General features: G+C 35.9%; 1 protein-coding gene across 4 annotated transcripts in view; it reads left to right on the forward strand.

The window, feature by feature from the left end:
* RASA2 (RAS p21 protein activator 2) overlaps nucleotides 1-13,070 on the forward strand; it is a 137,123-nt gene that overhangs the window by 71,692 nt on the left and 52,361 nt on the right. For all 4 annotated transcript variants that reach the window (XM_044251497.1, XM_044251499.1, XM_044251498.1 and 1 more), the window contains exons 6-7: nucleotides 8,967-9,050; nucleotides 11,400-11,472. In XM_044251497.1, the coding sequence (XP_044107432.1) occupies nucleotides 8,967-9,050; nucleotides 11,400-11,472 (157 nt within the window). The remainder of the gene's footprint in view (nucleotides 1-8,966; nucleotides 9,051-11,399; nucleotides 11,473-13,070) is intronic.

Here is a 13,070-nt window from a genome sequence, read left to right on the forward strand (position 1 = left end):
CTTCTGGGCCTGAAGTGTTTTTGTTTTTTGGTGGGAATGTCTTTAATCAGGAATTTAGGGGTTTTTTTTTGTTGTTGTTGTTTTTTCCAATTTATTTATTTTCAGAAAAACAGTATTCATTATTTTTTCACCACACCCAGTGCTCCATGCAAGCTGTGCCCTCTATAATACCCACCACCTGGTACCCCAACCTCCCACCCACCCCCCCCCCGCCACTTCAAACCCCTCAAATTGTTTTTCAGAGTCCATAGTCTCTCATGGTTCACCTCCCCTTCCAATTTACCCAAAAGCACATACCCTCCCCAATGTCCATAACCCTACCCCCCTTCTCCCAACCCCCCTCCCCCCAGCAACCCACAGTTTGTTTCGTGAGATTAAGAGTCACTTATGGTTTGTCTCCCTCCCTATCCCGTCTTGTTTCATGGATTCTTCTACCCACTTAAGCCCCCGTGTTGCATCACCACTTCTTCGAATCAGGGAGATCAGGAATTTAGTTTTTTAAATAGATACATAACTATTTAGATTTTTTTTAATGATTTTTTTTTTAAGATTTTATTTATTTATCTGACAGACAGAGATCACAAGTAGGCAGAGAGGCAGCAGAGAGCCTGGTGCGGGGCTCAATCCCAGGACTCTGGGATCCTGACCTGAGCCGGAGGCAGAGGCTTTAACCCACTGAGCCACCCAGGTGCCCCTGTCTGTTTCTTCTTGAGTTCTATCAGTTTTTGCTTCATTTGTTTTGTAGCTCTAATGTTATGAGCTTAACATTTAGGATTGTTATAACTTCTTAATAAATTGAATTCTCCAGTATTATAAAATGACCCTCTTTGTCCCTGAAAATATTCTTTGTTGTGAAATCTACTTTGTTTGATATTAATATAGCCTCTCTGGCTGGCAGGCTGGCTTGCTTTGCTTTCTTTTTCTTTCTTCCTTTTGACTACTTTTCTGTTTATTTCCTTCCTTCCTTCCTTCTTCCATGTTTCTAATTTAAATTTAATATTACAAGATTTTTAGTCTAACTTTGACTTTATACTGTCTCTCTTTCCTCTTACATTGGAAATCTTTATCCCCGACAACATTAACATAATTATTATCATTATCTTACAAAATATAGCATATAGATTTGAAATAATAATGCTGGTATTACCACTGGCAGGGAGGTTACTGAATGAAGTTTAAAAGGTCTTACTGTATTTGTTCTAAGGATGCAAGGTCAAATAGTATGCTCTTGTCTCTTGAAGTAGTTCTCTTATTGGTTTCTCCGAATTGTTTATTATTTTTAAGGATTGCTTAAGTTTAATTTTACTTTTGAAATATACAAGTTTCTTATGTTTCCACAGTCAGAACTCAGTTGAAGTATGTTTGGAGAGGTATCACATTCATTCCCAGCCATCTACCCTCCATATTAGAGTAATTAGAGAATAGAGATTTACCTTACTCTTTTTCACAATTACATAGAATTCCACCATTTAGATTTACTATGAGTTACTTAACCAGACCTTATGGATGAGCATTTGGGTTGTTATCCATAGAATTAGCTTTCTTTTGATTGGTATTAGTATGTATTTTCCATTCTTTTAACCAGAACCTCTGCTTTTTAATTGGTGTGTTTAGCCGTTTACATACATGTTTATTGCTCTGTCTTTAGTTTATGTTTTCTTCTGCCATATCAAATCTTTTGTTAATCCCATTCAGTGTGTTTTTTCATGTCAGATGTGTTTTTCATCTCCAGAAGTTCCAACTTCTAATGTTTTCTGTATCTCTATAGAGATACACAATTTATGAACATGAATACATGAACATATGAGTATAGATTTTAAAATCTATTATTTTTAAATTCTTGTATAATTAACACAGTGTTATATTGGTTTCAGTTATACAATACAGTGATTCATCAGTTCTGTACATTGTTCATTGCCTATCATGATAAGTGTACTCTTAATCCAGTTTACCTATTTCCCACATCCTCCCGCCCACCTCCCCTCTGGTAACCATCAGTTTGTTGTCTTGTTAAGAGTCTGGTGTTGTTTGTTTGTTTGTTTGTTTGTTTTAAGATGTTATTTATTTATTTGTCAGAGAGAGTGAGCACAGGCAGACAGAGTGGCAGGCAGAGGCAGAGGGAGAAGCAGGCTCCCCGCTGAGCAGGGAGCCCGATGTGGGACTTGATCCCAGGACGCTGGGATCATGACCTGAGCCGAAGGCAGCCACTTAACCAACTGAGCCACCCAGGCGTCCCAAGAGTCTGGTATTTTTTATTCTTTGTTTGATTTGTTTCTTAAATTCTTAATGTGAGTGAAATCATATGGTATTTGTCTTTCACTGACTTTTTCCTTAGCGTAATATTCTCTAAATGGATCCATCCATGTTGGTGCAAATGACAAGATTTCATACTTTTTTATGGATTAGTAATATTCTGTATGTACATACTACCTCTTTATCCATCTGTCTATTAATGGACACATGGGTTGCTTCCATAATTTGGTTATTGTAAATAATACTGCAGTAAACAGGGGTGCCTGGGTGGCTTAGTTGTTAAGCATCTGCCTTTGGCTCAGGTCATGATCCCAGGGTTCTGTGATCGAGCCCTGCAACGGGCTCCTTGCTCAGCAGGAAGCCTGCTTCTCCTTCTCCCACTCCCCCTGCTTATGTTCCCTCTCTCTCTGTCTCTCTCTCTGTCAAATAAATAAATAAAATCTTAAAAAAAAACTGCAGTAAACATAAGGAGTGCATATATCTTTTTCAAATTAGTGTTTTCATATTTTTTGGGTAATGTTCAGTAGTAGAATTACTGAATCACATGGTAATTCTATTTTTGTATTTTTGAGGAAGCTCCATTCTATTTTTCCTGGTGGCTACACCAGTTTGCATTCTCACTAACAGTACAGGAGGGTTCCTTTTTCTCTACATCCTTGCTAGTGCTTCTTGTTTTTTGTGTTTTTTATACTGGCCATTCTGACTAATGTGAGGTGGTATCTCAGTGTGGTTTTCATTTGTATTTCCTTGATGATGAGTAATTTTAAGCATCTTCTCATGTGTCTGTTGGCCATCTGCATGTCTTCTTTGGAGAAATGTCTGTGCGTGTCTTCTGCCCATTTCTAGATTCGATTACTTGTTTTTTGGGTGTTGAGTTGTGTAAATTCTTTATGTATTTTGGATACTAACCCTTTATTGGACTTATCATTTGCAAATACCTTCTCCTGTTCAGTAGATTGTCTTTTAGTTTTGTTCCTTCCTTTGCTGTGCTTTTTATTTTGATACAGTCCTTATATTTTACTTTTGCTTTTGTTTCCATTACGTGAGGAGACTTATCTAGAAAAATGTTGCTGAAGCCAGTGTCAGAGAAATTACTGCCTATGCTCTCTTCTAGAATTTTTATGGCCTCAGGTGTCACATTTAGATTCTTAACCCATTTTGAGGTTTTTTTTTTTTATGGTATAAGAAAAAGTGGTCCAGTTTCATTCTTTGTCATGTATCTGTCCAGTTTTCTCAACACCATTTGTTGAAGAGACTGTCTTTTTCCCATTTCATATCCTTGCTTCCTTTGTTGAAGATTAATCATATAATCATGGGTTTATTTCTGGGCTCTCTGTTCTGTTCCATTAATCTGTATGACTTTTTTTTGTGCCAGTACCCTACTGTTTTGATTACTATGGATACATAGTGTATCTTGAAATCTGGGATAGCAATACTTCAGTACTTTGTTTTAAGATTGATTTGGCTAGGGGCGCCTGGGTGGCTCAGTGGGTTAAGCCTCTGCCATTGACTCAGATCATGATCTCAGGGTCCTGGGATCAAGCCCCTCATTGGGCTGTCAGCTCTACAGGATGCCTGCTTCCCGCTCTCTTTCTGCCTGCCTCTCTGCCTACTTGTGATCTTTCTCTCTGTCAAATAAATAAAATCTTTATTTAAAAAAAAAAAGTGTAATGTGTAAGCCTGATGATTCACAGACCTGTACCCCTGGGGCAAATAATACATTATGTGTGGATTTTTAAAAAAAGATTGTTTTGGCTATTCAGAGTCTTTTGTGGTTCCATAAAAATTTTAGGATTGTTTATTCTAGTTCTGTGAACAAGGCTGTTGTTGTTTTGAAAGGGATTGCATTAAATGTGTACCTTGCTTTGAGTAGTATGGATTTTAGCAGTATTTGTTCTCCCAATCCATGAGCATGAAATACCTTTCCATGTGTTTCTGTCATCTTCACTTTCTTTCATCAGTATATTATAATTAACAGAGTACAGATCTTCCACCTCTTTGGCTATGTTTATTACTAGGTATTTTATTATTTTTGGCACAATTATAAATGGGATTTTTTCTTAATTTCTCTATTCTATTTAATTATTAATGTATAGAAATGCAATGAATTTCTGTATATTGATTTTGTATTGTGAAACCTTTCTGAAATCATTTAGGAGTTCTAGTTTTTTGGTGGAGTTTTTAGGGTTTTCTATATACAGTAGGTGTCATCTACAAATAGTGAAAGTTTTCCTTCTTCCTTACCATTTGGATGTCTTTTATTTCTTTTTGTTTTCTGATTGCTGTGGCTAGGACTTCCAGTACTATGTTGAATAAAAGTGATGAGACTGGACATTCTTGTTTTATTTCTGATCTTACAGAGAAAACTCTTGTTTTTTTCCCATTAAGGATGTTGTTAGCTGTGGGTTTTTCATAGAAGGCATTCATTATGTTGAGGTAGTTGAGGTATGTTCCTTCTAAACTTATTTTAATGAGGGTTTTTATCATGAATGGATGTCCTACTTTGTTCAGTGCTTTTTCTGTATCTGTTGAAATGACCATGTGGTTTTCATCCTTTCTCTTGTTGATGTGATATATCGCATAGATTGATTTGTGAATATTGAACCACCCTTGCATTCTGGGAATAAATCCCACTCGATCACAATGAATGATTTTTTAAAATATATTATTGGATTTGATTTGCTAATTTTTTGTTGAGTATTTCTGCCTCTACTTTCATCAGAAATTTTAGCTTGTAGTTCCCTTTTTTTGTAGTGTCTTTATCTGGTGTTGGTATCAGGGTAATGCTGGCCTCATAGAATGAATTTAGAAGCCTTCCTGTCTCTTGTATTTTTTGTAATAGTTTGAAAAGAATAGATAGAATTCGCCAGTGACACCATCTGGTCCTAGACTTATTTGTTGGGAAGGTTTTGATTATTGATTCGATTTCATTGCTGGTAATTATCTGTTCACATTTTCCATTTTTTCCTAATTCAGTTTTGGAAACTTGTGTATTTCTAGGAATTTGTCTACTTTAGGTTGTCCAGCACATAAATTTTTCATACTGTTCTCTTATAATTCTTTTTATTTCTGTGGTGTCAGTTGTTATTTCTCCGCTTTCGTTTCTGATTTTGTTTTCAAGTCCTCTCTTGCTCTGTTTCCCCCTCTCCCCCTCTAGGGATTCTGGCTAAAGGTTTATCAATTTTGTTGATATTTTCAAAGAACCAGCTCCTGGTTTCATTGATATGTTTTATTTTTTAAGTTTCTATTTCATTTATTTCTCCTCTGATCTTTATTTCCTTCCTCTTACTGGTTTCTTGAGTTTTGGTGTGCTGCTTTTTCTAGCTCATTTATGTGTAAGATTAGGTTGTTTATTTGAGATTTTTATTGTTTCTTGAGATATCATATGGCTCATTTTTTTTAATTCTTTGTGTTCTTGGTTATTTTCTGTTTGATTCTAGGCATTATGAAGTTTATGGATATTTTTATATTTTTATCAGTATACTTGAGGACCCAGTTAAGTAACTTGGAAACAGTTTCATTCTTTTGTGGTTTGCTTTTAAACTTTGATGGATGGAATAAGAACAGCTTTTAGTCTTGGACTTATGTTTTCTCAGTCCTGAGGCAGCATCTATAAATTACCAGGTTTCATAATATGGCTGGTAGGACCTTGTGCTAACTATTTGTGCCCTTCAAGAATTGTTTTCTCTGCCTTTTTTTTTTTTTTTAAGATTTTATTTATTTATTTGAGAGAGAGAGAGAAGCAAGAGAGCATGAGTGGGGGGAGAGGGAGAAGCAAACTCCCCACTGAGCAGAAAGCCCTGATGCGGGGCTTAATCCTAGGACCTCAGGATCACAATCCAAGTTAAAGGCCTTCTGCTCTTTTCAGATGATTCTTTTCTCTAGTCTCAGTTTCCTTACATACACATGCTTATCAACACTCTGCTAATAACTCCAGAGGGATTCTTGTAGCTCTCTGGAATTTTCTTTTTGTGCAGCTCTTCTTTTCTCTGGTACTCTGCCTTTGAAACTCTAGTTCCCAACTAACAATTCTCCCTCTAGCAATATGGTGGGACAGTTAGGGGCTTACTTCATTTCTTCTGCCCTCAGAGATCAGTGTATTGCACTGCCAGTTTTTGTTCTTTTTTTCCCCCCAGTTATTTCAGGTAGGGAGGTAATTCTGTTCCCTCTTATTCCATCTTAGCTGTACATAGATACACTTGTCTTCTAGCATAAAAACAAACCTCAAGGAAGAGATTCAGGTCATTCTGTATTTTAAACAAGTTTTGACTAAATTTATTTTCCTTTGCAATTTCTAGAAAATGTATTAATATCAAATGTCATAGTTAAACAAAATGTAAGATCTTTTGGTATACTAAGCTCATTTTTTAACATTTGTTTTCTGCTCATCCATGGTTTATGGTATGAATTTGCTTGATTCACTGATTAGAAGAATAGTTTAATCTAGGTAATTAGAAAAATATTTCATGACATGCAGTAAGTAACATAATTTGTATTTAATAGTCTTAAGTTTGTCAGAAAGCAATTTTTTTTAAAGATTTTATTTATTTATTTGACACAGAGAGAGAGAGAGAGAGAAAGATCACAAGTAGGTAGAGACAGGCAGAGAGGGGAGGGGAAAGAGCAGAGAGCCCGATGTGGGGCTCGATCCCAGGACCCTGAGATCATGACTTGAGCCGAAGGCAAAGGCTTTAACCCACTGAGCCACCCAGGTGCACCCCCTCTTTTTTTTTTTAACTTTTTTTTTTTTTTGTAAGATTTTTTATTTATTTATTTGACAGCGAGAGATCACAAGTAGGCAGAGAGGCGGGCAGAGAAAGAGAGAGGGCGAAGCAGGCTCCCCGCTGAGCAGTGAGCCTGATAGTGGGGCTCCATCCCAGGACTCTGGGATCATGACCTGAGCTGAAGGCAGAGGCTTTAACCCACTGAGTCACCCAGGCACCCCTGTCAGAAAACAATTTTAAAAACTGTCTTAAATTTAAAAATTAAGACCACTTCTGATGATTTCTATAGATTCATACTTCTGGCTTATGGGCATCATTGTTTGGCTTTGTGGAATATTCTTATAGAAATCTTGGTATAATGAACTGCATTTTTCTTAGGTTTTTTATAACTCATAAAATTACAGTGGCTTTCTGGGGCACTTGGGTGGCTCAGTTGGTTAAGCGGCTGCCTTCGGCTCAGGTCATGATCCCAGAGTCCTGGGATCGAGCCCCACATCAGGATCCCTGCTCAGCAGAGAGCCTGCTTCTTCTTCTTCCTCTGCCTGCTGCTCTGCCTACTTGTGGTCTCTCTCTCTCTCTAATAAGTGAATAAAATCTTAAAAAAAAAATTATAGTGGCTTTCTGTAATTAAGATTTCTTAATTAGTATATACATGAGATAAATTTGGTATTACAAGGAAAGTAATACAATAAATTCAGGTGCAATAGGGAATGTGGAAAGACACTGGACTTCAGAAACAGTTAAGAAAGTAGAAGTTGGGTCTTGGCCCACTTTGTACTAGTTGTATTACCTTTAGCCTTTTTTGTTCCTGTGTTACATAATCTTTTTGGTCCTTATTTTCTTCTTTAAGGTGTTTTTTCTCAAAGGCAGTTGTGGGAGTTAGATACATTTTGTGAAAATACATTGTAAACTACAAATGCTGTGTAAAAAAACAAGTATCATTTTGAGATTCAGCCTGAGGATTATAAATTTCAAACAGTATGTAGTTGGAAAATTTGACTGTACCTGAGCCTAACATTTTAATAACCAGAATTATTATCTTGGCCTGTGCTTTCTTTGGTTAGTTTCAGAAATTTTTTAAATTTGATTTTTGATATGCAGTTTAAGAGACATGAGTCATGTTATCATTTCTTTCTTTGCTTGGCAGCACAGCATATGCACTTCACCCACATATATGATCTGTGGGTTGTGGAGAGAAATAAGGATGTTGCTCAGTAGCCCACGTATTTCAGCAAAGAATACTCTTCAGTAACTCTCATGAGTTTCTCTTAGACATTAGGAAAGGCAGACCCTTACATGTTAAACTAAATATGTGAACTCGATATTGAGTGAGAAAATGTGAGGAGCAGACCATTAAGTTAAATTCTATGTCCTCTGTAAATACCAGGGACTTTACCTGTAGAGCTGATAGAAGACCTTGGTTTTTAAGTTCTGAAACATTTCTTGTAGAATGATACAGGAGCTGTTACTGTACTGAGACTCAAAATAAAAGGCTACAGAATTGTGGGAGGCTTGCCCTCTATTTATGAATCAGATTTTAAGTGGAAACCACAGTCGTTTCCTTGTTTCTCATTCATGCTTTAGCAGAGGATGTGATGCCATAGATCTAGCTTGGTTTGTAGTTTCTCCTTTAAGGTTCACACCACATTCTTTTCCTGTTTAGAAGCCACAGCAGTTTTAATATATTATCAAACCACAGAATGTACCTTGCTGGATATTTACTTGGGGAATGTGTGCTACATATTATTTGGTAGAGCCAGTACTGATCGTGGCAGTCTAGTTTAAGTCATATTTCGGAAATACAGCATAAGTAGATAAAAGTGCACAATATAGATAGATGTATTTGGGGTAGGTGTGATACATAGGCATACATCTGCACACTTGTGGAAAACAATTTTAACCCTTTGATTATATTAATTTTATATTTCAAAATAATGCTTTATATTGTTTAACTTGAATATATGTTAATTTTCCTTTTTTCTTTCTTAGCATCATGGCATGCCATGGGTTGCCTCTCATAAATGGACAAAGCTGTGACCCTTATGCAACAGTTTCTCTAGTGGGCCCTTCTAGGTAATGTTGTGTTTTGTTTTTTAAGTTTTTATTTAAATTCCAGTTAGTTAACATACACTATAATATTAGTTTCAGGTGTATAATACAGTGATCCAACATTTCTATACAACTCCCAGTACTCCTCATATGTGCACTCCTTAATCCCCATCCCCTATTTCTCCCACCCCCCATTTCTCCCATGCCCCCACCCACTTCCCTGCCGGTAATCATTAGTTTGTTCTCTGTAGTTAAGAGTCAGTGTTTCTTGATTTGCCTCTCTTTTTTTTTCCCCCATGCTCATTTGTTTCTGAAATTCCACATATGAGTGAAATCATATGGTATCTGTCTTTCTCTGACTGGCTTATTTCACTTAGCCTAATACTCTCTAACTCCATCCATGTCATTGGTAGGTAGTGTTTATGAATTATTATTAGATTTTTTTTTTTAACTCTAAACACGTAATTTCAAACATGCCTTTATTTTCCATAAGTACACTGATTTTAATCCAGAAATGTAAACATCTCTGGATCTGAAGACTTAGTATGTATATGGGCTTAAATGATTTCCTTCTTCGACAGTAGATGCTTCATTACATTGAAATGATCAGTGGTTGGCTTCTGTTTGTAACCTGGAGTTAGGAATTCAGAGTAGGAGAGCAAATTATTATTAGATTTTTATGTTTTTAAAATGTGACTTTAAGAATTACAAGATTAAGATTTTAAGAATAAATGCTAAATGGCTATTTATGACACAAAGTTAATGAATGCTTTGAAAGAAACATTTTTAGTGAGTTCTGTTACACATTTGCAAACAACCAAGTCCTATTCTTATAGAAAGAAAGTAGATGCCATTTCAGATATGCTGGACTCTTAGACTGTGGGGAGCAATGTTAGTTTTATAGTAGTTAAAATGTTCTTTAAAACATAAATTTGACCTTCCTCACTCATCTTTGGCCTTCCTACCTTCAAATGTCTTCGATTTTATATGGGTAAAATCCTGTTTTAAGAAATGCTAGCTCAGATTCCCAAGGCAGTTTCCATATTTTTATCTGGAAAACTGCTAGGAACTAAAAATGCCTTTTCTGCTCATGGCATCTGTGCTCTGCAGAGAGATTCCAAGCTGTAGACAGCCTGCTGAAGTACCAGAACATGGTAAAGTGCACCATATCATTGATTTAAATTATTTCTAATGATTTATGGAAAAACCTATAGCAATTTATATATTTTGTATTTTATAATTTCATTATGATTTCTTTCAGAGCCTGACTAGTCTGAAATTTGCCTACAACTTTGAAGGTTTAAAATCAGGAAACAAAGAGCAAATATTTGCTTTATACCAAACTCATACATACATACACAGACACATACCCCTTCTCCCCAACTTCAGGCTCTCTAGGTGTTCTTTTTTTAAAATTTATTTTTATTAATTGTTCTTAATTCCAGAATAGTCAGCATACAGTGTTACATTAGTTTCAGGTGTACAATAGAAGTATTTTTTATTTTTTAGAAAATCACCAGTAAGTCACTTTTAAAAAATGTACTAATACATGTATATAAAGTACCTAGTGCCATGTCTAGTACTTACTGTTTGCTCAAACAGTATTGCACGTTTTAGCACTATAGATGCTTCTAAAGTTGAAAGCAGATACTTAGTCCTTTAACATTCATGTTATCAGAGGGATTAGTTCTAGATGTTAAAAATGTTTAACCTAATTGAGCCATTTTTTTGTTTCCATTTATAATCTGTAGCTAAAGACAAATTCTTTAGTATAATCATTTAGTAACATACAAGTGGAAACCATTTGCTTGTGAATTCCGTTTTAAGAGTCATTATTGGTATTGATAGTGTACTATCATCACATAAGATGTTAAAATTGGGAGAGGGTGGGGAAAGACTGCATGGGATTTCTGTGTACATTTCTTTGCAACCTTCTCTAATTATTTCACAAGAAAAAGTTTTTTTAAAAAGCCATATTGTAAGCCCAAGAAATAAATTTAGTTAAGAATGCTTTTTGTGTTCCTCAGGTATTTTTCAGCATAGATAAAGGTACTCTGAATCTCACTGTCTTCCTTTTACCATTCTGATATAAAATAAGCTTGTATATGTAAAATAAGCTTGATAGTCAGCCTAGTGTAGCCATAGAAAGAAAATACAATCTTGTCATATATCGCATATACAAACTTGTATTTTCTTTGATTTGGGTCTTTAGAGACATGTCAGATATTTTCCCCAAGTAATATTTAAAACTATAGTTTTCCCTGAGTCATCTTAACAGCTAAAGGGAGGTCAGGCTCCCTGGTTGGAAATAGCATGTTTTATAATTGTGTACCATTAAGTTCTACAAGGTAAAACTCTACCACATTGGAACAGGAATGACCAAAAGAAGACAAAAGTAAAGAAGAAAACAAGCAATCCGCAGTTTAATGAAATCTTTTATTTTGAGGTAACTTTTTATTTTATATAAATGTTGACATTGAATATTTAATATTGAATGCTGGTTTACTTCTTTTTTTGAACTATAGCCATAGTAATCAATTAATCAGCTAATGCAACTAAGCATTTCTATTCCAAGAACAGTAGAACCATGATATAATGTGGTAGAGGACTAGTATATAAAACAAATAAAGGCAGAACTACAACCGATTTGGGGATAGGAAGGACTAGGGCCACACCTATGCTCTATTCATCCCTATTACCACATCCTCCTTCACACACCCTCCCACCTTATCCAGCCCCCCACCTGACACACAGTGGCCACTGAACTCTTATACTGAGTACTACTGTTTGAAAATCACTAGTAAAGTAAGTATGACATCAGTTGGTTGGAGTTCTAGTCCCAGTTGATGTGGAATAAATCACTAAATGTGAGGTTTAAGTTTATCTTGTGAAAAGATAATTTTGTAAGAGAAAACACTAGCTACCTACCTGACAGAGTTTTTAGGAGGCCCAAATGTGAGAATGCATTGAGACCATAAAGTGCTATAAGATTAAAGCCTTATTATTAAGTTCTTTTTAGCTAATTGCCTCTATAGACAAATGCTTGTTTTCATAGAGATCTTCAGCTGCCTTGAAGTTGCCCCAAAATATAGTGCTTTGGAGTTCTTTACTGTGGAGAATTTGTTAAAGAAATCCTTTTTCATATTATTTGAAAACTACAGGGAAGAAAAAGATCTCTGATTTCTAAAAGATTGTGTTCTAACCATAGAACATGTCGCAAGTGAGATTAGTTAGCATGTAGGAAGATATGGGGAAAAGTTCCATTGTGTGCTTTTTCCTCTTTTGTATGTGTGTTTTTCTTGATAATTCCAAGTGGAGAGCACATCCAGCCATGCCTAATTACTATATAAAGAAAAATAGGTTGAGGAAAATACCAAAATTGAAGTAGGAAGAATTGTGGGGGTAGAGGCAAGGGAGAAAGAAAGATAAAAGAAAAAGCACCAGTGTGAGACTTTTCCATTTCCTGGCTAAGGACTTCGGTGGTTATATATTTATCAGTGGCTATTAAATCTAGCCTGCAGAAAACATGGGGCAACTTGGAGCAAGCAGATGGCCTTTTGAAAGGCAAGGTCTGACCTGCTTGCTGTATTCAGGTGTACATACGAAGCCTTAAAATATTTATTCAAAAAGCCCTTTGTTGAGCAGATTATAAAGATGAGATTCAATCTCTGTCTTCGAGCTAAAGCAAGAGACACAAAACACATATATGCATGCATACACACAGCAGCAAAATGCAGTAGATACAGGGAAGGTTAGATGAGTTTTCCAGCTGAGTTAAGTTAGGGAGGAGTATTAGAGAGAAAGAACATTTTGAGCATAGACAAAGAGACAGAAAAGCAGTAAGTTACATCCAAAGAATAGCAAATAGTGATTTAACTGGAAGGGTTCTGTAAGAGAATAATTGGAGCAAAGCTTAAAAGCTAGACTAGACCAACTATGAAAGGCCTTGACTACCTGTGGCTAACGTGCTTACAGAGTAGCTGTTGAATGTTTTTGAGCCTGGAAGTGTAAGAGTAATGCAGTGTTTCGGGAAGAATTAACCGT

Source organism: Neovison vison, chromosome 6 (genome assembly GCF_020171115.1).
Source record: "Neovison vison isolate M4711 chromosome 6, ASM_NN_V1, whole genome shotgun sequence".
Taxonomy (NCBI): Eukaryota; Metazoa; Chordata; class Mammalia; order Carnivora; family Mustelidae; genus Neogale; species Neogale vison.